The following is a 24,350-nucleotide window of genomic DNA, read 5'->3' on the forward strand; positions in this document are numbered from 1 at the left end:
TTATATGGGTCTGGGGGTCTTTTATATAGTTTGTTTGCTTTGTTTCTAAAAACAATTTGGTGAAACATGGGAACACAGGAGTGTCTCTGTGCATAGAGAATTAATAAAAAAGAATCGCCGATGTCTTCTCTTTCTCTCATTCCTATAGACTGACTAGGATATTAAATTCCTGGGTGAGTCATTGAATGTTTTCCTGTCTTTCTTTTTACTCTTGCTGTAATAGCTTGCTTGGAAAGATTCCTGCATTGAACATTGTCCTTTGCATTTTCAAAGCACCCCTTGGGGGTTTAGCCATGTGAATTCTATTAGCCAGAAACTGGGAACCCCAGGATACTCTACAAATGAAATAATTATAATCTTTAGTGTCTCTTAGCAGTCGAAGCTATCTCCAGAACACTAAACAAGCCCCACTACATTCACACCCTGCACCACATGCCAGGAAAGAAGCAGCATTAGCCCCATCTAAAGGGGAAACTGAGGCACAGAGAGGTGTGCCCATCTGCTTGCAGTGCTGAAGAAAACTTTTTTCAGAGCCAGGTTTTCCTGACATTGTCCTAAATCTCTGATTTCTCTGGGGCAAACCAAAGCAGTTTACTGCAGGTAACTGCAGAACCTGCAAGGCACAGACCCGAGTGGCCCAGCTGGGCTCTCTGCTCACCAGGGCGGAACAGCACAATCTCACCAGAAACAAAGTATTTGCACAGCCATCAGAACTTGCATCCTGGCCAACACACCAGAGCCCTGCTCCTCCTCCTGCTCCTTATCTCCCCACGTACCAGCCACGCTCCAGACACCCAGGCATCTCCCACGCAGCAGCTCTGCCTCAGAGCTCCCAGGGACAGACGGGTGGACAACCCTTCCTGTGCCACTCCACAGTCCCCACAGCTTTCACCCAACGTGACCAAGGCCCCCCTTGGCTGTGGGAAGCATTCAAACCCTTGCTAGGAAATATCAAATATCCACAGTGCCCAACGCAGGCTGGGACAGGGCTCTCACCATTTTCAGTTTGTGCTGCTGTAGGATCTCGTCCAAGTTCTGCCTCTTCTTGTAGTTGAAGTAGAAGTTCTTGCACTGTGACACGGTCTTGGAGCCCACCATCCTGGCAATGGCCGACCAGTTCCGCCCATGCTCAAGGAGACCTGCAGGTGGAGGAGGCAGAGAGGAGCAAGGTTTAACACCAGGAGCACTCACACAAGGGCAGCATTATCCACACAGGATGGGAAACCTCCTCCGTGCAAGCCAAACTCCACAGGAACAATATGCTCACCAGCACCTGTCTGAATGGCTTCTAGACCAGGGGACGACCTAGGAGAGCCTGTTTTTCTTTCCAAAGGGAAAAAAGGCACTGTGCTGACTGTCTCTGGAATAAAACACGTCCCACAGCCATGTCTTGGCAGTCACGAGGACGAGCAGTGCTCCCTGTCCTTTGGGATGGCTGCAGCAGGTGTTGGTACACCCAGGAGAACTTGGGACAGCTGCTCCCAGCCCCAAACATGAAGCTCTTCCCACCCCAAGGCACACAGCCCTGCTAGGGAAGGGGAGGGAAGCCTGGGCAGGTGAGATGCTGGCAGGGAAGCCTGGGTGATGTCCCTGGCTGGGAAGAGGTGTGCCAGGGGATTAGTGCTGATCACAGGCTCATGAGCAAAAGCAGCTTCCCAGGTCAGGCATCACACCAAGGGCTGGCAATCCTGGCCAGATGGTGCCACCCAAACATGGGAAAACCCATCAGGGTGGAGGAGGATGAGGAGGAGGAAGGAGACAGTCAGTACCTCGTGTCCTTGCCATCTCTGCAGGGGTATCTGGGCACCCCTGGTCCTGCAGATGGAGGTAGGAGTTACAACCACAGCCCAGGGATGGCTGCAGTGGCACCCCAGGTTCCTGGAGGTGACCTGTCAAAGAACCATCCAGGCTTTCTGGGGAGTAACACCTTGCTGCCTGCAGTTATTCCTGCTGTGTGGCTGGTCCTTCATGTGGTGTCTTGTGTGGCTGGAGCTGCCACCAGCCTGTGGGACACTGCCAGCCTGGCTTGCTCCTGACTGCCCATGTGATGCCACTATCAGGCCAACACTTCCCTAGCCCTTCCCTGCACCTTGTGAGGACACAGGATGCAGAGTCTGTAAGTCCAGAGTTACTATACAGCCACAGAAAGGTAACTTCAAGATGAAAGCCAGCATAGAATGAAACTGCTAAGAACATCTTTCTTCTTTGCTGGGGGACTTTCTGCCCAGAGTCCACCAACCACAGAGCCCTGTGTGGCTGGGAGTGGGCACTGACCCCTGGCAGCTCTGACACCACAGGGACCACAGTGAGTCCCACACTGGGGCTTCTGGCACAGCTCTGCTCCTGCCTGGGAACATTGCAGCTGTGCCCCAGCCCTGCTGCCAGCCTCCTGCCAAGCTGCTGCCATGTGTCAGCCCGGCCCTAAAGTGGCAGCCCAACAACAAACCCCAGGGGACAGGCTGATCTCAGCACAGCCACACGCAGCCAGGCCCAAAGGATGCACCCCCAGCCAGGGTCTGCTCTGAGTCCATGCAAGGGAGGGCATGGCGTGGGGGCTGAGGGCATGGCTGCACTCAATAGATGGCACCATGTGTCCCCAGAGAGATGAAATCCCCCTCCCTGCTTCGCAGGTCCTGGAGAAACCAGCAGCACCCAGCACAGCAGGAGTTAACATCCAGCTGGTGCCTGTATCCTGCCCGTCCCAGCACCAGGCTTATCAAATTGCATGTACGAGGCATCACATGCACTGAGCACCAGAAAGGCTCTGGCAAGCCAAGAAACAAGTTTGAGCTTTAACTCTGCAACTCCCAGCCTCGCTCAGCCAAACCCACGACCTCTGTCACCTCGCTGACGGGCTGGGACTTCTTAAAAAAAAATTATTTAAAAAATCACATCCGGCCACCAATCCTGAGGCAACGAGTGGGGCAAGAGTCCTCCCCCTGCTGTTGCTGAATGCCGCAGGGGAAAACAGGACAGTCCCCAGTGTCACAACCCATCCCCTCTGACACAACCCACTGCTGCTTTCCAAAGCAAACAAGCAGCTCTGTCCCTCTGCTCATCACCACACTGGTGGCCCAGCACCAAGTGTGACAGCCGGGCCAAGGCTGATTGTGTGCCCCGGGCAAAGCTGAAACGAAGGCACTGGCAGCGGTGTGGCTGTGCCATCAGCACGGCTGCTTTGGCAGGAAAGATGCCAGAAGGCAGGACCTGGCGTGGCAGAGCTCATGGCTGGGGGGTGATGGATGTCAGCGTGAGTGGTCCCCAGCGTGGTGTGACCTTTACCAGCCACAGGCAGTGCCAGCTCCTGGCTGTCCTTCCCCCTGCCCGGGCTGGCTGTGCCCTGCTCACTGCTGAAGGAGCCTGCAGCAGGGCAGGTGGCCACTGCTTGGGAAGAGGAGGAGGAGGAGGGTGCCTGCAGCCCCTGCCCGCGGGACCAGCAGGGAGCCCCGCCACTCTTCTACACGAAACCAGAGGGAAACAGCAACACCTGCTTCCCACGCTGCAGCTATCCGCACACTCCGGAGGGACCAGCCGAGACACCCCCGGTGTGCCGGTAAGCTCCGGCTCGCCAGGCGCCCATCTCCACGAGCTGCTCCCGCAGAGCCAGCCCAGAGCCCGCTCCCCCTGCCCCGCGCTGCAGCCCGGCACGGCAGCACCAGCCCTGGGTTCCACATCGCAACTGAAACTATGACTAACCGAGTTATCAGATCCTCGGGAAGGCTGAGCTCCTCGGCTCGGGGCGGGGGCTCCGGACGCAGGCTCTGCCGCAGGCACACACAAGCTCGAGGTTAACCCCATCCTTCGGACACCCCAACACCCGACTTACGTGCTCCGGCGGGCAGGGAGCACACCCGGAGTGTGCAGCGGGTGGGCTGGGAAGGACACGGCTGTCAGGGCACTTCTTCAAATCCCCCCCGGGCACGGCAGCCCGCGGCACAGCGCTGCGAGTGCTCCGCTCACACCCTCCCCACGCATTTCGCTTTCGCTCCCTCGCAGCAGCCGGAGACAGAGAAGAAAGCAAAGCCGGTTCCTTAAATCCTGGGGGCGAGAGGATTTCAGAGCCATGGGCGGCCGGCAGCGGCGAGCAAACGGGCACCGAGGCTGGAAACCAGGTCACAGGCGGCAGACTCCTGACCCCAATGGCAGAAGTTGGTGGGAACACATGCTCCGGCCCCAGCGCTCTTCCCTCCGGAGCGAACAGCGTTCAGCGTTCCGCGCTCTGCTCCGCTCGCTCGCCCGAGCGTTCCAGCCGGCTGCAGCCGCGCTTGTTAAGGTGGATGGAAGCGCCGCCAGTATTTTCTCCCCTACCTCATCTCCTTGCTCAGCAGCTCGGGGCTATAGGGAGACTGTGCAGTTTCAGGAGATGCCCGACGTTGCCAAGAAATAATAATAATTAAAAAAAAAAAAAAAAAGGCAGGAGAAAAGCGAAGGGGCGGGAGCGCGGCAGCTCCGCTCCTGCCAGCCCGGGGACGGGGAGCCGGTGCTGTCGGTATGTGGCGGAGCAGCGAGCAAGCTCTAATCTGTTCCTCTGGCTGACCCGGGGCTCGTTGCATCTGAATGTGACCTCTAGACAGAGCATTAATAACGAACGTGGCGCTGACCCAAGCTGACAAGGGGTGCGGCGCTTGGCACCCGCTCCCGCCCTCCCTCGCTCACTTTCTGTCTCCCTCGCTCTCGGCTGAATGTCAGCGGCAGGGGGAGGGATCCAGGAAAACAAAGCTTGGCTAATAGTTTTCTCCGCTCTCAAGTGAATCAAAGGCGCTTTTCTTTGGGGACGTGCGCGCCGGCGAGCCCAGTGCCGCACCGACGGGGTGCCCTGGCGCCTGGGGACACCCCGGCCCCGCCGCTGCTGCCCTGGCACCGAGGGACGGGGACAGCTTTGGCACCGGTGTCGCCACGGGCAGAGCGGGGCCTCTGCTCCCGGACAGCAAGTGGAGGCTGGAGGAAGAGGAGCTCGGAGAGCGGGGTACCGTGCTCAGCATCTCGGGGGACACAGAAGGAAGCCGGAGGGGCAGCGCGGCAGGCGGGGCTGTCGGCTCGCACCCCCTCGGCTCTGCAGCTGGGGGTTTTTACTAGAGACATTCCAAGGCGCTCTGGCACGGCTGCCCAGCTCCACCCTGGGCTTGGTGAGGGCGGAGAGAGCCCGTAAAAGGGTCCCTTAATGGGAGCTCGCATGGATTAACAGACCAAGGTTATAGGGGAAAAATGAAGTGATATCATTCCCGACGCCTGACGGTACCTGCTGTGATCCTTCAGTACCTCCTGCACCCACACACCCTCTTGGGAGCGAGCATGGAGGCAATTCTGGCTACGGCACCGCCAAAATGTGCCGCAATCCTGTTCTGGAGAAAGACCAGCCCTACGGAGTCAGCGACACCACCCAAGGCATCCCGAAAGCGTGGTCTGCAGCGCTTCCCCGCACCAACCTCGGGCTGGTTTGCAGAGGCTCAGAGAAGGTGAGTAACTTCTCCTGGGCCACGGACCAGCGGGTGGCAGAGCCAGTGCACGCCAGGCTGCTGATGCTGTGCCAAGGGAAGCAGTGGGGATGGTGTGTGGGGTGAGCCCACATCCCTGCAGGCGCTGGGGTGCTGCCGGAGGGACCGTGGCACAGGCAGCCGGCTCGGTGTGCTCTTGCCACCATGGTGGGTGATGCCCTTCCCTTCCTCCTTGGTGAGTGATGCCCTTCCTTCCTTCAGGTGATGCTGGCACCAGCCTGCCATGCTCCCAGGGGACTGGACACAAGCATGGCTCTGGTGTGTCCTACAAGGCAGCTTGCAGCTGAACTTCCCAGCACCTCTCACACCCATCATGCCACTTCTCTGCAGGGAGGCAGTGTCACCTAGCAAGGTGTGGGTACCTGACCAGCAAGGAGTTGGGATTCTGGGCCAGCTCAGCTCTAGTGCAACGTCCCCTCTCTGCTGGCCCTGGCTGGGGACCCTCAGCTCCCAGGTCTCCCCTTTGAAATTGATAATTCCTATACCACTGCATGCACCTACTCAAAACCTTGAGCCCTGTGCCCTGGTTTTACTACTCCTGCCACAGCCTTTCTTTTTTGCTGTGTCCTATCCCTTGACACGAGGGGACAGGAAGAGCCCCTCAGGATGCCTGCTCCTGGAGATGTGCCATCCCCTCTGGTCCAGCATGGCAGTGAGTACACGTGGAGCAGCCACTGCTGGCAGGCCCAGCTCTCTTCTTTCACCTGGTTCAGATACTATTCCCGCTCCCTTATTGTTGAAAAAATAATACTCAAAATTAAAATGTAGGCAGCAAATTATAGTAATTACCCAGCAGTTCCTCCTGACAGGCCTTTTGTATTCCATTCACTGACACTCACTAAGCAAATCCTCGCAGTTTGCTCCTACACACTCGAGAAACATTCAGCCAATGGGGGCAGAAAGTGCAGCTCTGGGGGCACGGTGGCACTGGCACCACAGGCACGGTCCTGGGGGTGACACCTTGCCTGAAAGGCAGCCAAGCACCAGCCTGGGATGGCAGGGATGGGACTGCAGTCAACCACAGCCTCACTCAGGGCAAGTGTGGCTAATTTAAGCCTTGGACACAGTTGTGCCCTCCTGGCACCCCATCTGCCCCATCCAAATAATTTTACCACGTTGCTTTGTACAGAGTTCATGACAAACACCAGGCACCCAGGGCACTGTGGCTGTGGACACTGGCATGGCCAGGCTGGGCTCTCCTCCCTCTGGGCTGCCCTTGCACCTTGCCTGGACTGAGGACACCTGAGTGGGAGACCCCGAGGCAATCCCACCCCAAGGCCACCAGAAAGGCAATGTGCAGTGATGGGCATGGGCTGCAAACCAGTTTCTCCAGCCCACTTTTACTATCAGCAGGTTTTCACAGTTGTAAATACCTCTGGTGGGAGAAGGGAAGGCTTCAAAATGAGCACAGGGGAGACAAATGGAGGAAGGTGTGGAGCTGACAGCTCACCAGCATCACCCAGACAGCTCCTGCATTTCAAAGGTGATGCAAGGTGGCTGACTTAATTTTAGTTTTGTAAACAGAACGGGACTGGGGAAAAAATGGTTCAGGTCAGTCCAAAACTCAGAAGAATTGTTGGCAGCACTGAAAACGAGCGTTCAAAAGAGTGCCTTTGGTATCCAAGGGAATATTTTATATCTACCCAAAAGGAACTATACAGGAGTTTTCATGGGTTATTTAACTCTCTGTCATCAGTATTTTACAATCGTGCCCAACCCTCCTCTGCCTCATCATGCTGATTCCATCCCGTGTCCTCAGTGTGGGAAAAGGCATGAAGAGCCCCAGGCTGGCTGTGCCCTGAGGACAAGGAGCACAGAGCCTGGGCAAGGCATGGGAGGACCTCAGCAAGAACCTGCCATCACACCCGCCTCTTTTCAAAGAACAAAACCACTTCTTAGACGGCACGGGAAAACCCCGAGCCGGGCGAGAACAGGTACCAGACTTTAAAGAGTAACAGAGGTCATGTAGAAACCTCCCGGTTCATCGAGTTCAGCTCCAGGGCGGCTGAGGCTGCCCTGAAGCACTCTGGCACTAGTGGTGACACTTGGTGGAGGGGCTGGGGGGACAATAAACCCACCCACTGGTGAGGCTGGTGCTCAGCCACTGCTCAGAGCCCATTCCAGCCTACCTTGAACTCCTGCCTGTGTGGGCTCATCCAGCAGGTCCCCAAAGGCAGGAACTGCCTCAACATTGCCTTTTAAGGAGCAGCACCATCCTGCTGCTGAATGCCTCTGCACCCTGCCCAGCAGCAAAGCCGTGGGTGCTGCCTGCTGCCCGGCTTGGGAAGGGAAGGGGGAAATCCTCGAGCAGCTCCGGGTAAATCAAAACCTCCTGCTTTAAGGATCACAGCCGTGGCGCAAGGAGATAATACCAGAAAAAAGCATTCCCCCATCGTTATCCCAATCTCTGCACATTTTGACAGACTACTGAATCGAAGTTTATTGCATAATGAAAGTGTCATTAAGCAAGAACTTTCCTCTTGCTGGGTTTTTGTTCCCCTTTTTAAGTTTAGTAACACGGTACTCCCCTTCATTGTCTCCCCTGGCAGACACAATCCTGCCTTCTCCTGAGTGGAAACTCCCTGTGCAGCTCTGTGACTGTGGAGGAGAGCAGGCAGCTTTGCTATCTCTCTCTGTCCCAGGGCTGTTTTCTCTCACCTCAAATGGCACGGAGTTTCATGCCCCACACACGAAACCCAGGCATGGACAGCAGGGCTGGGCTGATCTCCTGGTTAGCAAGTGCTAGGAGCAGAGGTCACCGACTGATCCCATCTGCCAAAATACCCCAGGGTGGTAGGGCTGACTTTCCCTGGGACTCACATCTTGCTGAACTCCCTAAACCAGCCAGCTATGGGCTCTTACTGGTACCAGTATGGAGGAGGGTGCCTTGGGTGGCCGAGTCCTTATGCCGAGGAGGACTGTGCCTGTGCCTCTGAGCCCAGCCTGAGCAGGCCACCACCCCCTCTGCCCCTGCCCAGCCGTGCTGGCAGCAGCTCTGCCACCGCCTCCTCCAGCCTCTGAGGTTACCTCCGGAGTTTCACAGTTGCTGTGAGTCGGAAACCCCCACCACGCAGGTCCCTGGAAATGCCAGACGCAGCCACTTCGAAGCATTAAAGCGGCTGCTTCCTGGCAGAGGGGAATTTGGCTTTTCTGTAGAAGTCTGGTGTTGCAATCTCAGTTTCCCAGGTTGTAACAAAGGGAGAAACAATCAGCCATTGGGCTTTACACCAGCAAATCTCCCTGCCTCCTCCTGGCCCCTGGGCTGGAATAGTGCTACATGCTCCCACGCTTCATCCTTCCTTCACACAGGCTTTGGCAGCTGGTGCTCACTCCTTAAGTGCACCTCCAGCATCCAGCATAAAACAACAAGAGGCACTTTTTAACAACCAGATGCTGATCTCCAAAATAAAGCAGTGCTTGGAAAATATCCCTCCAATGACCCTCCCCTGCCAGCATCTGCTCACCCCATTACCTGGCCCCAGGCCAGTTTGCTTGATTAAAGTCTATCTATTAAGTTTTGTGACTATAGAGAGCCCCGTTCAGCAATGCACAGGATTGGCACTGGGTTGTAAAAGAGGGTTGGAACAGCTTAAAGGCGAGCGAGCCAAACACTTTGGGATATTCACAGGCAAAGTAATCCAAGTCCACAGCTCCCACCGGCACCTGGGCAGCCGGCGCTCCAGAACGTGTAATCACCATCCCAGCAGCAGGTGCATTTTCCAAGCTGAGCCGAACCTGCTAACACGCCTATTTGCCTTTGCCATCCCAAACGGCACTCATTTCCATTTTAATTTCCCATTCACAATCCTCTCCGGGCCAGGAGAGTCGGCAGCAACGCAAGCGAGATGCACGGGCTGGGGACGTGAGCTCGACAGCCCATCAACAGGACGTGACTTTGGCAAAAAACTGAAGCAGTGAAAGGGCTGGCACAGGAACGGCACGAGGAGGGGAAGTGGCAAGAAGGGCTGTGCTACACTCAGCACTTTTTAAAAACGGTCTCAGCAAAGGCTCTGAATCAGCTCCAGGATGTAAAGTCACCGCACGCTGCCCTGGCTCTTGAGAGCTCCCCAGCATGTGCCTGCAGAGTGCTGGGGTTCACTGTCCTCCCCCTGAATCCCAGAGCTGGGAACACAGGCAGACACCTTCTGTGTGCCTTGAACAGATCACACCGAGGCCATAAAGCTCTGAAGAGTGGGGTGAAACTACACCCCATGCTACAGGCACCAGCAGCTCCAACACTGAAAAGGACAACGCGCCTTCCCCATTTCCTACAGCCAACTCCTGCCTCGGGGGACACGATGGCTCCAGCCACAGCCCAGGCATCCCTGGTGCTGGCACAGCTCCTGGGATGGAGAAGCTGAGCACACTCCCTGCACCATTCCCTGCCTTCCCCACACCCTCCCTGAGGCGCGCTGGGAACAAACCAACAGCAGGACAGGCAGGATCCAGCCCCACAGCTCAGGATCCACCACACTGCACCAAAGCCAGCAGTCAGATTCTTTCCATCCCCAGTTGCTGGATTAGCGCCAGCACAGCCGATAAAAGAAAGAAAATGAGTGTCTCACCTTTTTTAGCTGTCTCCATCTCCTCTTCGGTCCAGCGAGAGCTTTCATTCATTTCCAGGGAAGCTGGGAAGGAAGAAGGAAAGAGAGCAGTCAGCTGTGAGCAGGAGCCAGCAAGCCCAGCGAGCTCAGAGGAGGTGTCCCAACACCCAAACCCTGTCCCATGCCCTGTTCCCTGGAGGCATGACAAAACCCCATGCAGTGCAGAAGTGCTCCCACAGGAAAGGCTGTCATGGTGCGGGCTCGTGAGGCTTTTCCACGCCACAGTACCCCACACACAACATCCCCTCGGGATGCACCTCAGTGATGCAAAACCTCCACTTTGGGCCTGGAAGCAAAGCCAGATGGCTTGAGAGTGGCAGCAGATTTCCTGCTGATGGTGCCACGCGCCCTGGCCCAACAACAGGTAGCTAAGATGGAGCAGGCTGGGGCTGTGTGCTTTGGAGGAGGCAGACGCAGGGTGGGACCGCCAGAGACGGAGAAACAGCGTCACCTCAGTGGTGACTTTGGCCGACTGCATCTGTCAGTGCTGGCCACTGACAACACAAGGGTGTGACCACAGCTCCCTCTGTGCCACCACTGGGCTCTTGGACAGCACCTCCGAGCCACCTCCAGCAACAGCAGGGGCCTATCTGGAGCAGAGCCCATTGAAGGGGACATGCTGCTCCATCCAGGAGGCTGACAGGGGTGTCAGCAGCTGATGCTGCCTCTCTCCCCAGCTCCAAGCAGGTGCTGGGGACACCAAGGTCCTGCATAAAGCCTTCACTATGCACCAGTCCTGCTGGCAGCCTGGCACAGAGCAAACCCTACAATAACAAACTGGGGTGTGAGTCAGAGACAAAAAACAACTCGGTAAGGAAACAGATTTCCGGCTCAGGCTGCCAAGGGGTTATTACTCTAAACAACAGGCAAAGCATTATTTCAACAGTGATGAGAGATGTTTTGACAGTGTCCTTTCAAAATGGAAAACAGGCTGATAGGTTCAGGATAAAGAATACAGGCAAGGAGAGAAGGAAGGCTCTTCAAAGAAGCTCTACAAGAAGCTGAGACCCTGTGGGAGGACAGTGTGAGTTCCAATGCCCACAGCAGTGGGCAGAAGAATCTCCTTCAGAGCCGGCTGAGCACGACTGCAGGTGTCACCTCCCGGAAGACAGCACAGGTCACTGCCTCCCCCAGAACCGTGTTGCCCCTGGGACACCAGCCAAGAGGGAGGGAAATTGATACCTCACTGCTTCCCCCCGGCAGCAGGCACGGCCAGGGCCACAGCGCTCGTTTACGTAAAAGCAAACGTCCCCAACGCCGTGCAGGCCCTTGGCTCAGCTGGTGATGCCTGTTATTGCATGGTACAGAAATGTCACAGCAATGGCCCGTTTGGTTTGATTAATGGCATCGCCTGAGGTTGTGCAGTTATGAAACAGATGCCTACGGGGAGCTCCGGCACGCTGCAGTTAAACCACAATACGGTTTTGTGCTGGTTTTTAATGTTCAATTGGTATTTAAAATGCAATAACTTTCTTAGCCAACCTAAATTAAAGCGCTATTGGAGAGACATAAAGTGAAATCAATTGCTCAGATATGTCACTGGAATTGATCCATTCCTTTTTCCCAATTTAACATGGTCTAAAGGCTTTCCTCTCTGTTCGCAGTGAAGTTTATCAAGGACTCTGAGATACCAGGATAAAAAATCCCATCTAAGTTACTGGCATTATCTGCTGCTTCTCTGCAGCATTGCTGAACAAGTTGGAGGGAGAGAGCAGGGCTCTGTTGTGCTGGGGACTATTTATATCGCCTGTATGAAAACAGAGCGCTCGCAATCAAGGCTTCAGCCAGTTGTCAGCAGAGAACAGGGAGGCGAAACACCTCCGCGTGATTTATGGCACATGGAACAGCACAAGCAAGAAACTGCAGAGCAAGGAATCCGAGAGGAGTCACCCTGCTTTTATTTTTACCTGCCTTAGGTAGCACAGCAATAATTCTGTACTTTGACAGAGTAGAAAATATAGGAATATCAGCCAAATTCCTCGATGCATTGGCTTCTGTAAGTCAATATATCAGCCCTCTCCCTGGGGTGGCAACCAGTGATGCTGCAGGTGCCAGGGGCAGATGTGCCCAGTGTGGGGCTGTGGATGCTGCCATGAATTCCCATCTAGCCCAAGGCCAGCATGGCAACGTGGCATGGCTATGGCCATGCTGTGGGCTGGTGCAGTGTCTGGATGCCATGGTACAGGCAGCACTCGTTGTTGTATCAGGCACGGATGGAAAGAGACCGGCCCAATGCCCAAGGCCAAAGAGGAGTAGGTCCCACAGGCTGCAGCTGCTCAGGCTCCAGACAAATTTGAAAACAGAGCAGGTAGGAGAAGTGGTAGAGACCCAGGCAAGCCTGAGAGGGCAGAGGAGGGTCCCATGAAGAGGTTGAGGGGAAGCCAAAGTAGCTGCAAAGGGAATCAGCTCCAAGTGCAGGAGGGACACAAGCCTTGCCAAAGCACTGCTAAAACTGAAGGCTTCCCTTTTTGTCTTTTGCAACACTTTCCCTCTGAGGTCATAAAACACATGAACACTCAGCCAGGAAAGCCCAGGCTTGCAAATGCCCCCACTTATCCTGGCGACCACACCGAGTAATTCACGTGATAGAGACAAACACTGCTACTCCCCAGAAAGGATCTCACAAAGGAAACCCCTCTGTGAGTGGGGAGCAGAGCAGGGTGACATCCCCTCCCAGCACAATGGATACCCCAAAATCCCAGCCCAGGGGAGGGTCCCCGTGCCCCTGGCACCTACCCAGCTCAGCGTTCTGCTGTGGCGTGGCTGCCTCCTCGTTGTTGGCCTCGTTGGCCATGGAGCGGGTGATGCGGCCCTTGCGCCGGCCCTGGCTGTTGGCGGTTTTGCGACCTTTGGAGGTGACAGTTTCCTTCTCATCGTTGTCTTCTCCGGACGTGTCGTCGTTCTTGTCCCTGCAAAAACAGGGAGAGAAGGAAAAAAAAAAAAAAAAGTTGTTTGGTCAGTCTGATTTTTAGGTCAAGCAATTATTTCTCTGCACGTGTCTGGGGATTTTTTCTTTTTTGTTGTTGGTTTTTTAGGGGGGCAGGTCTGCAGTTTTTTTGCAGACGCAGGCTCTTTTCCTGGCTGGGATTGGCAGTGGGGTGATTTGTGGTGGGGTTTTCTTTCTGCAGCTGGCTGCAGCTCCACCACCAAGTGCACGCAGAGACCTGACGGAGACAGGTTTAATACCAGACCATTCAAATTCATCCCTGCCTCCTCCTCATTTATCTTCCTGAAAGGGACCTGCTGGTAAATGTCTTTGCAGCCTAGATATAATGAAGCCAGATGTTCTTTTAAACCAAGTATTAAGCCCATTACAGATAGCGAGCGGTCTGCGTGCCAACCTTCCCCTGCCACGGCGCTGATGCTCGGTGTGAGGGAGGCAGGGCTGGCTGCAGCTCCTCATCTGGGAGTGCTCACGTTGACATCAATAACACTAAAGGTGAAGTGCCACGCTCCGCTGCCCCCGGATTGCTCCTCCGGCTCCCAGAGGCTCTCGTAACAACAGAACAAGCTGGAGCATCACAGGAGCTTTGCAGATTGATTGGGCTGATATAAAAAAAACCCCATATCGTGTTGCTTTCCCAGTTTGGGAGCAGCAGGGAAGAGGAATGAGGAGGAGGATCTGCCTTTCCTTCCCTGCAGAGGAGGTGAGGGGGGCACACACAGTCCTGCACGGGGTCAGGCAGCCCTGGACTATGCTGCACCCCACCACCACATTCCACCCCTGCAGCCCCAGCCCACTGGAGCCAGGCAGGGAGGGTTGTTCTTACTTTGTCAGTTCTTCTTTGTCATTTTCTGTTTCCTGCTTGTCTTCCTCCTTCTCTCCCTCCTTCTCTTTTTCTTTCTCTTTTTCATCTTTCTCTTCTTGGCTGTTCCGGGGCATTTGCTGCTGCTGCAAAACAAAGGACATAAAATAAACCAAGCCCTCAGCACTGAGGCGGACACAGGGCAGCACCTGGGCCAACCCAAACAACTGCTGTGAAACAATGCTGGGGGCGAGTGGCCAAGAGGAAAGAGCTGCAGGCAGAGGGTGCAGGCAGGGCACTGCTGGAGGCCACAGGGGCCGAGAGATCTCCTTTCCAGGCAGATCAGAGGTAGCTCAGGATCAGGCATGGCAGCTGCCCTCTGGCTCCTATTCTAGGCAGTGGGACAGCCCCAGCTGCTCCCCTGGGGTCAGGCAACAAGCAAGGAGCTGATGTGGGGGTAAGGCAGGGAGGTGAGAACTACCTTCCTGTTCTGCCTTGGTGATTTGCAGCCAGTGGATGCATTTTGCTGGAGCATGAAGGAGACAGGGCACCAGTGACACCCCGAGGCTCAGCAATATCAACACTTCTGATCTTTTTCCGAAGCATCTGACACAGCCCATGGGGAATGTTTGTGGCTCTGTAGCACCAAGCAGGGAAGGTGTCCTCTCTACCCTCTCTTTACCACCTGGCACCTTCAGCAGAGGCCGTGAGCCCAACCACCCCAACGCTGCTGCTGCTGCTGAGACCAAAGGCACTGTGGTACCCCAGGGAGGGACACAGTGACTATTATAGTTCTGGATTTTGTTTCAACAGCTGCAGGAAGGAGGTTGCTGGGGAGGCCTGGTTCCCCTGACCTCCCTTCCCTCTGGTGACCAGCAAACGAGAGGCGTTGAACGGAGAAGTAGAAATTAGAGACGGAAATGATTTATTAAACCATCCTGCTCCTGGCTAATGCAAGGCTGCTTGCTCCAGGAAACCCACCCGGGCTCACCCGGCCCCTGCCCAGCCTGCAGGGCTTCCACCACCCCCTTGGGAAAGGGTTTGGTGATGTAATGGGGAGTAAAATTGCCTTAAAATGGATTTATCAGCAGAAGGTGGCTGGTCTGGCTGGCACGCAGCCATACAGCAAGGAGGGATGAGGTGTCCTCACATCCCTTGAGCCAGCAGGACTGGGAGGCTGCTTCAAACATGAGCATCCTGCAGCAGCAGCACTGGGTGCAAGCACAGCTCTTTGACCCCATGGGCTGGTGCTAAAATCAGAAGCTTGGAGCTGTCAAATGGAGCAGTTTAACAAGAAAACTGCTGATTCCTTCAGGCCCTGGTTGAACAGAAGTCCTTAAAACCCATGCACAGCCATCACTGAAACCCCACTGACTTTCAGTTCCTCCTTGTACAGGGGGAGGCAGCTGTGCCATCGGGATCTTGGCACGCTTGGCCAGCCCCTGAGCACCTCTGCACACGTGCAGAACACAACTGTAATGCACAGCTCACACTCCTGCTGCTCTGGGAATTGCTCCGTGGGATGCAAGGCTGGCAGGTCCCAGGGGAGAAGGAGTCAGGGAACAGTTGGGATGAGCACTCGGTTGCTTATGATTTTCCAAAAGTCCACAGATCACTAAGGCTTGGGGAACAGGCTGTCTCATGCAGCAAGTGACCAAGGGAAGTGTCACCCCCAGTTACTGGGCAGTGCCCTTGTCAGCCCCCAAACTGGAGGAGGGCAGAGGACAGGCTGGAGCAGAAGGTGGGGAAGTCTGCACTGGCTGCAGAGGAGCAAAGGGCATCCATCAAGTGCATTTCCCCAGCACTGCCCTGAACTCTCTGACTCTGAGTCACTCCATGATGAACCCCGAGCGCGGGTTCAGCCTGACTGACACCCGAGGTGAGGGCTGTGACCTCCAAGGGCTGGGCAGGCAGCAGGACAGGCTCTGCCCCAGCCCTGCCATCACCACCCATCTGCATTCCCCTCACCAGAGGGAAGCCCACATGAGTTTCACAGTATTTCTACCACCCAACTGCAAGCCTTTTCTTTTGAGGGATGGGGAAATCCTGCATCCCAGAAATTCAGCTCTCCTTCAGATTTAAACCAGCTATGACCACACAAGTACCTGCCCCAGCTTCAGTGTGGAGTGAACATCAAAGAAAGGTTCAACATCATCTTATCCTGTCTCTATACCTGTCTGAACTAGGGGGCTGCCAGCCTAGGCAGCCATCACAGCTTTTCCCCATGGAATGGCAGTGATGCCAAGGAGCTCCTTGTACCAGCCTGCAAACACAGGAGCAGGAAGGCAGGGAAGGATGAGAGTGGCCTTGGTGGCTCATGCAGCAACACAGGTGCTCCCCTGCAGAGGCATCTGCCAAGCTTTGGCACAATCAGGATGGGCAGACCCCACTGGGCTGGCTTCAGTGGGCCACTGCACATCCCTCTCCTCCCCAATGTTTCAAGCCCACCCTGGTAGGACATCAAACCAAGGTTTCTCCCAGTGCAGAGGCACATCTCAATCCAAGGTTGCCCTCTAGTGATTGCCCTGCTCTGGCCACGGCTGGGTGCCCGATGCCAGGAGCGAGAGCCAGGTGGGAAAAGCACCCTGCACCCAGCAGGACAGACAGGACAGGTCTCACCTGTCAGCCAGGTGAAATACATCAAATGGGCAGCATCATCACCATCAGGCCACGGTGGGAAAACTGACCCAGCTCCACCCAAGGCTGTGCTCATGTCCTCATCTGAGGAAAGGCTCCCAGCCAAATGCTGATGTGAACCCTGGCAAGCCCACAGTGATGGCTTATCTCCTGTACTAGAGCTTGGCTGCAGAGCAGGGCACCTGCCAAACACCCAGAAAACGCTTCTGCTCATGGATGTGCCACTTACATCACACCCAGGGGTACATGCCGGGCTGGAAGCTGTGGGGCTGGCACCAAGCACCCAGCCCTGGGTGAGGAGCGGGCACCCTGGGGTGCTGAACGAAGCCATTTCAGAGCTCAGCTACGAATGGCACACACAGATGGGACCACCCCCAGTGATGGACCGTGAGCTGCCCCAGCCCATCCTCGCTGTGTGCTCTGCCCCAAACTCAGACTGGCATCAGAGCCATGCCATGGCACAGAGGTGGGAAGGCTCTGCCAGGAGCCCCTGGGCCGGCCGGTCCCCCCTCGCGGCGCTGCCCCCGCCGTGTGTGGGGAGGCTATTCTTAGTGCTGGACACGGACCAGCTCTGGATGATTCAAGGGACGGGACGCCATCCCAAAGCGTGACGGGCCAGGAAATGCTTCCCCAATTACCAGCTGATGTTTCCCTCTGATTCACAGCGCCCGGCTAGAGGTGGACTGGCAGGTGGGTCAGCCTTAGCGGAGCCCCCAAAGGCCGGCACCGAAACTGCTCAGCTCCGGCTAGCTTCAACTTAAACCTCCCTCCACCTACATCTCTGCCATCCTGGGGCTGAGCCCAGAGGTAAGCCAGGTACGTGCTCCCCACCTTGCACAAGAGGGCGAAGGGATGTGCCCGAGGCCAGGGGAGATGCCTGTGGCGGAGGGCAGGGCTGTCCCTCCCTCCCAGGTCAGACGCTCTAACCCCGCACCGCCCTTCCTCCTGCCTCAGCATCGCTGCTGCTTGTTTTTGCTGCCGACGCATCCTGTTTATTTTAAAAAGGCCCCAGGACAAAATCGGACGCGGGACGCGTGAGCGAGAGGCCGACCGTGCTCCGAGTCCAGGGGGACAGGACGGGCGGCCTCCCCCGCTCCCCGCGCTCCGGCCCGAGCAGCTCGGTAATTACAAACACCTGCTCACCTCTGCCCCAAAGTCCCGGCGGCCCCGGAGCAGCTGGAGCGGCAGAGCGCTGCCAGCTCTCCCGGGAACAGCGCGTTCCGGGGCCGGGGCCCGCCGCAGGCACACATGGCGCTCCCTCAGCGCCCGGCTCCCCGAGGCTGGCACGGCTCGCCCGGCCTGGCCAGCTCCGCTCCCATAGAGCTTCGCTTCCAAGCGCACTTTCGGGGCACAGCGGCTCCCAGGTAGGTGCCGCACACGGGCAGGCTGACCCTGCTGAGAACGGAGCTGCGCTCCTGACAGCGGGACCCGGCGAGGAAGAGGTGCAGCTCCTCCCACTCTGTTTACTTCCTCCGCCGAGGCGCTGCCTGCTCCTGCAAGCGGCACGGAGGGCAGCGGGACGTGGGGGAAGCAGCTCCCCCACCTCTGCCCTCCCCAGCCCCGCCGGAGCCTGTGGCACAGCGAGGCTGAAAGCGGCCAGAAACCCCCGGCAGCGCGTCCCTCGCCTCCGCAGCGCCGCTCGCTCGCTGCCCGGAGCTGCGGCCCCCCGTGCCCCCCGAAGCACTCACCTCCCCGCTCCCCGGCTCCCGCGAGCGGCCGGTCCCCGACAGCCCCATCGCCAGCTCCCGGCCCCTGCTCACCGCCCAGCCATCCGGGCGCGCTGTGCCTTACGTTCTCCGGCTCTGAAGGCTTCCTGACGATTTGCATAGTTAAGCCGTAAACTAACCACAACATTCCTCTTATGATTTTGCAATCTGCTGGAATAACGTGGTCGCTCTAAGTCGAGCGATGAATCATCATCTATAAACCACAGCTCTCGTCACCGGGGCTCTCAGTGCTGGCTGCAGCCTGCGTGATTAATCCGCCAGGATGCCAAGCTTAACCTACAGTGCGGGGCTATTTATTTTCCAAACTTGCAAGCCTCCGGAAAACGATCGCCGCTGCCTTCCCCATCCCCTTTGTGGCCAGATGCCCCAGGCTGTGGCAGGGGACCAGGAACAGGGGACCTCCCTCGCTGCCCACAGGACATCCCAGCGTTAACCACTGGACCGTGCACCTTGCAACTGAGGCACCCACACCCTCCCCCGGCCCCCCTCACTCCTTGTACCCTCAAAACATGCACCAAAACATCACTTTTGCCAGCAGGGATGAGCTCATCCCTGGCAGTCCAGCTCCTGAATCAGAACTACCAGCTCCTGCCACCCCAACGACACCACTTGCTGCTGGATATGCTAGTGGGGAACCCAGTCATGGTGGTGGCACCGAGAGGGAGCCTGTCCCCGAGCCCAAGTGCCCCTGGGGCTGGCATCTCCTCTGTCCCACAGCAGCTTTCAAGGCCAGACTGGCTGCACAGGGGATGCCATTTGGTTGCCAGCAGATGCCATCACGTCCCCTGCCATCATTACGGTGCCCTGGGCTCTTACAGGAGATGGAACCACCAGCTCCTGTTTGCTCCATAAATCAGGAGGGAGCCAGCCTGTGCGCCCTGGCGCAGAGGGAGCCGTGCATGCCAGGCTGAGCTGCAAGGCACACGCTTTTGGTGCCACTCAAGCTCATTCCCAGCTACTGCAGGCAGCGAGCTCCGGGTTTTTGTTTAAAGGCGGCTCTGCACCCTTGCCACAGTCTCACTGCGGCAGCGCAGGGACTTGTGCCAACCCTCTCCCCGGCATGTCACACCAGAGTCTGTCTTGACAGGGACTTTGGAGGGAGCTGCATCCCACCAGTGCGAGCCCCATACCCCCTGGCAGCTGGGAGCACCCACTCGGCTGTGCCGCCTCTCCCACGTGCAGGGCACCAGCTCTTCACTCCTCCAGCGTGTGACTTCAGATCAATGGCATTTATGATGTTCTCTGGGGCACTCAGCTGCAGAGCAGGCTCAGGCCAAGGTCACTGCACGCAATCAGGGAGTTGCAAATTAAAACCAGCTCGAGATAAGCTGAAGACAAAAGGCCAACGCTGCGCTGGCCAGGAACGCCTGGGGTTTGCTTTGCTGCCTCTCCAGGAGCCCCAGCACAGCTGCCATGGCCATGGGCACGCACGGGGTCCTGCTGGCATCGCCCTGAACATCCCACAGGGTCCGGAACTGGCACCACAGGGCAGGATGCTCCATGCAGCACAGCCAGCAGGACTTGGCACTCGGCTCTTACCCCCAGCCCCACAGATTCTCTGCAGGGCATTTTTGCCAGGAACAGGGCTGGCACCATGCAGCTGTAGCTCGGGAGCATCCTCTCTCTGCCACCTACATCTGTCTTTCTACCTGCTTTCAAACTCTGCCTCTGGCAGGTCACATCAGTGAGAGCCAGGGCAGGGACTTGGCCACAGAGCTCCCTCAGCACCAGCCTCCCTGTTAGCCACCACATTGCCCCCAAAATGCCCATGGAATTTCAATCCTTGCCAATGCCACAGCAGAGGCAGAAGCACCCGCCTCTGATACAGCCACTGCAAACCCTGCTCCCCACATGTCCCTACCACCTCCCGAGGCAGGCTGCATACACAGCACGGGGAGGATGGCTCAGAAATACATTTGTGTGTCATGTAACCGACTGGCAGGGCCTGGAGCCCCTGCTCCAGTGGTCTGGAACGCCTCAGGCCTGGCTGCCACCCACCGCCAGGCAGCCTGGCTTCTCACGACCGCGCGCGGCACCCTCCGCTCCTGGGAGAAACCACAGAGCAAAACAAGCTGCTGCCAAAACAACAAGAGATGCAAGAGGAATGTCTGCCGGCAACACGGCTTTGATTGCCTGTGTCCCAGGGCTGGGTTTGATGCTCTTGGCTGTGGAAGCAAGTAAAAAAAAAAAATAAAATCAAAGGGCCAGGCTCAGATTTCATAAGGATGATAGAGAGCATGGGGATCACTCGGTGCAGCTCAAACTGTGACAGCTCTGAGCTGGGCTGCTCCTCTACCAGCAAACAGCCAACTCTGCAACACACAGCACATGGCAGGGATGGAGAACACCAAGGCTGTGCCCAGGGTCCCAGGAAACCTGGACAGGCTCTGTGCACACTCACCAGCACAGCTTCTGGGCACCTCAGGCCACAAAACACGGCAGTGGCAGCAGCAAAGCGCTGGCAGCTGCGGCCAGGCTGCCCTGCCATGCCATGGAAAGCCCTGTGCCATCTCCCAGGCTGCTGGTCCTGGGGGCATGCAGCACGTCAGGGGCAAGGAGAGGGGCTGGCAGTGGGACTGGAGTCATGCTGGACCCTGCATCACTTGCCAGACCACAGGACAAGCATGCCCAGGTGCACTCACCGGAGTGTGGGCTCATTTTGGGCAGCACTGGGAGTCTGCTGGACACAGGATCTGTCCAGGCAGGGCCCTGTGTGCTCAGCCCAGCAGAGCTGGCACTGCCGCCTTCCCACCGCTCGCTCTGTGATACCACAGAAGCACTGAAGTGATTTTTACAGGACCCTGCTCACCAGATCCTTCCTTGCACCACTGAGGGCTTTTCCATAAGAGGAAATGTTTCTTTTCTGGGTCGCTGCTGAGTTTTTTAAAAAGTGATTTGATTGCTTGCGAAGGGAAAAATGACCCGAAGGGAAGAGAGCACAGTGGAGATGAGCCCCCGCTCTGTCCCAAGCAGGGAACACGTGTTTTCTCTTCCCTGTGGTTTGCTTTGCCCTGCTCCCCCCTGCTCGCAGCCCCCTGGCCACACGCCGACCCCTCTCCAAGCCCTGCCAACAGAGGAAGGTGCCAGGTCAGCAGTTTGTGGGATGCAGAGCAGCATCCACACACACCACAAACAACCACGGGCAAAGGAAGCCCTGTATCCTTGTAGAAGCAGATTTCTGGGATTTTCAGCTGTGCCTGCTTTAGGAAGCAATTTAGCAATGACGTGACCTATTTCCCATCCATTCCTAGTCAAACCTGGATCACAACAACAGATAAAACAACTCATCCCCAAATCCAACCGCTTCTGTGTCCTGCAGTGAAGATGCTCAGGTCCCTCGCTGGGACCAGCAAAGCCCAGCCTGGATCCCAGCCCCTGCCCCGAGAAGTACTCACGTGGGCAGGGCTGTGGTGGAGTTCTCCTTGCGAGGACACATCCACCTGCTGCTGGAGAAACACCAGCCCGAACCTGGGGTCAGCTGGAATGGGGGGCTCACCTCACCCAAGTGACTCTTTTGTTATTGCTACCTGCAGATGTGCTCAAGCAGCACAGAAGAGCCCAGCTGTGAGGGCCAAAGGGTCCATCAGCAGCCTGTGCCTGTGGCTGTGTGTGTGTCTGCCTGTCCCTGCTCTGAGCCCACAACCCTCCCTGCTGTCCCTGCACTGTCACCAGCCCACATGCGGACCTGGGGACCAAGCAGCCACCCTCCTGTGGCAACGCATCCTCTGATTCTTTTCCCAAATATGGCCGTGTCGTTCTCATTAAATCACCCCCAAAACTGCAGCTGGGATTTCAGGAATGCAAGTTTCCATTGTGTTTGCCCGATTGTGCTGCCTGGAGGGGTGGCAGGGCTGCAGGAAGGCTGCTGCACCCTTGTGATGGGGGAACAGGCACCATGGACCTTACAGGGCACACCTGGGGGAGCAACAGGAGTCCAGACTGAAAGAGCAGGTGCCAAGAGGGGTTACAGAATCAATCTGAACTCAAGCATCACTGTGTGTCACACCTCATCCACCTGCTGGGCAGGCATCCCAACATAAACCTCCCTGGTGACCACAGGTTTAGAGGACAGCCTGCACTGAGCACCCAGGGGACAAACACTCTGTGACATGTTTCTTCCTGTGAGGCCATACTTGAACAGGACCAGGACCACAGGGTCTGACCAAGCTCAACTTCTCATCGGTCCTGCAGCCTCACCCTGATTTCCTGGGCCATCAGCAGCCCTGTCACACTGCAGATTTGTCCAGAAAATGAGCCAAATTCAAGCCCTTTTACATCCCAGCAGTGACATTTCACTGGCAGAAGATGAACCCATGCCCCAATACTGACATCCCTGGCATCACTCCCAACCAGGCAACCTCCCTCACAGACCGCCCCTGCTCATCCACAGATAATTTCAGTGCTGTTTTAGATACAAAGCTCCAGTCAGCACTGCTTTAAGTGCCTGCAGAATAATTTCTTGGTATTTGTGGCATAAAGTTTACTGGCCACATCCAGGGCTGTATGTGCTGCATGATTAAACCAGGATTTTGTGACAAGTATATCCCCACGTCTGGAAGAGAAGTTGTCAAACCCTTTATCACTAATGAGGAGCTGCTCCCTGGACTGATGAAGATCAAATGGTTCCCAGAAACAAGTATCATTCCCCTCATTAGCTTCTGTGGTTACCGGAGTGGGAGCACTTGCACAATTTACAGAGTGAGAACAGTTTGCTGAGCTCTGGATCTGATCCCTGGGGAGGGAGGAGAGGCACTGGCATGGCAGGGCTGGAGCATGGCAGGAGATCTGCTCCTGCACTGGGGACAGGGTGCAGGGAGCCCTGGAGTCGTGGGCAGGCACTATCTGGAATCCCAAACCCTGCCAGCCCCTGCTAGTGTGACAGGGCTGCTGGTGGCCAGGGAAACCTGCTTGGCCAGGTTTTTCCTAATGCTCCAGGAGCCATGTGATATCAAACCTGGCCAGATCCTGCTGGGACGCTGCTTCTGCCAAAAAAGTAAGCGGGCTGTTTATAAAAATCTGGGTTGGGGCTGTTTATCCTCGTTGGTGAGGGGAATGGTTTGTGTTTGGGGAGGGCGGGACAGACGGCGGGACGGATAATTCGATTTGGGTTTTGGCAGGGGACAGGGAAGAGGGTGGGCCTGGGAAAGGCTGCGGGGCACTGGCCAGGTCACACCGTGGTCCCCGCCCTGCCGGCACGGCTCTGGCACCGCTCTCCGTGGAGGAAGGGGGGTCTGGGCGGCTCCACTCCCCCGGGGCACGGAGTGAGTCCTCGAAAGTGTCGGCACTGACACACGGCTGGCCAGGGATACGTGAGCGCTGTCTGACAGCAGAGCGAGGGGCTGGCGTGACGCTCTGTCCGGCGGCTGCGTCCTCCACCATGACTTCATCCCCCTCTGAGTCAGCCCAGGGCGGGCGGTGGCTCCTCCAGCTGCCCATGGTCCTGCTGCCGACAGACAGCAATGGTCCTACCGACAGACTGAGCCATGGTCCTGCTGCTGAGACTGACCCCACTGACAGAATGACTCTACTGACAAACTGCTCCATGGTCCTGCTGCCGACAGACTGACCCTACCAACAGAATGACCCATGGTCCTACTGACAGACTGACCCATTGACAGACTGACCCGCAGTCCTCCTGCCAAGACTGACCCTACCAACAGACTGACCCATTGTCCCACTGCCAATAGACTGCCCCATGGTCCTCCCGCCGACAGACTGACCCTACTGACAGACTGCCCCATGGTCCTGCGGACAGACTGACCCTACTGACAGACTGCCCCATTGACAGCTTTGCCTGCTGGAATGGTCGCCCTCCTGCCCATCACAGCAATGGAAGGTGTGGGAGATGATGGCTTTTCCCCCACCAAGGAATTCACTGGCAGGGAGCGTTATCTGGCATGCTGCAGCTGCTCCACTACCACAAGGGCAATGTTGCTCCAAAATATATCCAATTTTACTCTGGAATAAAAAATCTCACACTCCAAACCGAATAATTATGCGGAAGTAGAGTCACTTTCCTTCCAGCCCGGTTTCAGCCCAACACTTGTGTTCCCACAGCCCAGCAAGACAGCTTCCCAAAGACTGCAGTGTCCCTGCTAGAGAATTTAAAGGTTTCACAGAGAGACACTGAAACATCCTGAA

The 24,350-nt window shown here is 56.7% G+C and overlaps 1 protein-coding gene across 14 annotated transcripts in view; it reads right to left on the bottom strand.

The window, feature by feature from the left end:
• The window catches only part of NCOR2 (nuclear receptor corepressor 2), a 226,887-nt gene that overhangs the window by 42,183 nt on the left and 160,354 nt on the right, over window positions 1–24,350 (bottom strand). For 10 of the 14 annotated variants that reach the window (XM_039724632.1, XM_039724631.1, XM_039724625.1 and 7 more), the window contains exons 15-18: window positions 13,870–13,991; window positions 12,836–13,008; window positions 10,061–10,123; window positions 997–1,139 (exon numbers count right to left, since the gene is read on the bottom strand). In XM_039724632.1, coding sequence (XP_039580566.1) covers window positions 997–1,139; window positions 10,061–10,123; window positions 12,836–13,008; window positions 13,870–13,991 — 501 coding nt within the window. Of the gene's footprint in view, window positions 1–996; window positions 1,140–10,060; window positions 10,124–12,835; window positions 13,009–13,869; window positions 13,992–18,170; window positions 18,314–24,350 lie in introns of those variants that run through there. The other 4 variants (XM_039724633.1, XM_039724627.1, XM_039724636.1 and 1 more) reach the window with 3 other exon arrangements.

The sequence above is a fragment of the Passer montanus genome, unplaced genomic scaffold (assembly GCF_014805655.1).
Source record: "Passer montanus isolate IOZ18808 unplaced genomic scaffold, ASM1480565v1 scaffold53, whole genome shotgun sequence".
NCBI classification, from domain to species: domain Eukaryota; kingdom Metazoa; phylum Chordata; class Aves; order Passeriformes; family Passeridae; genus Passer; species Passer montanus.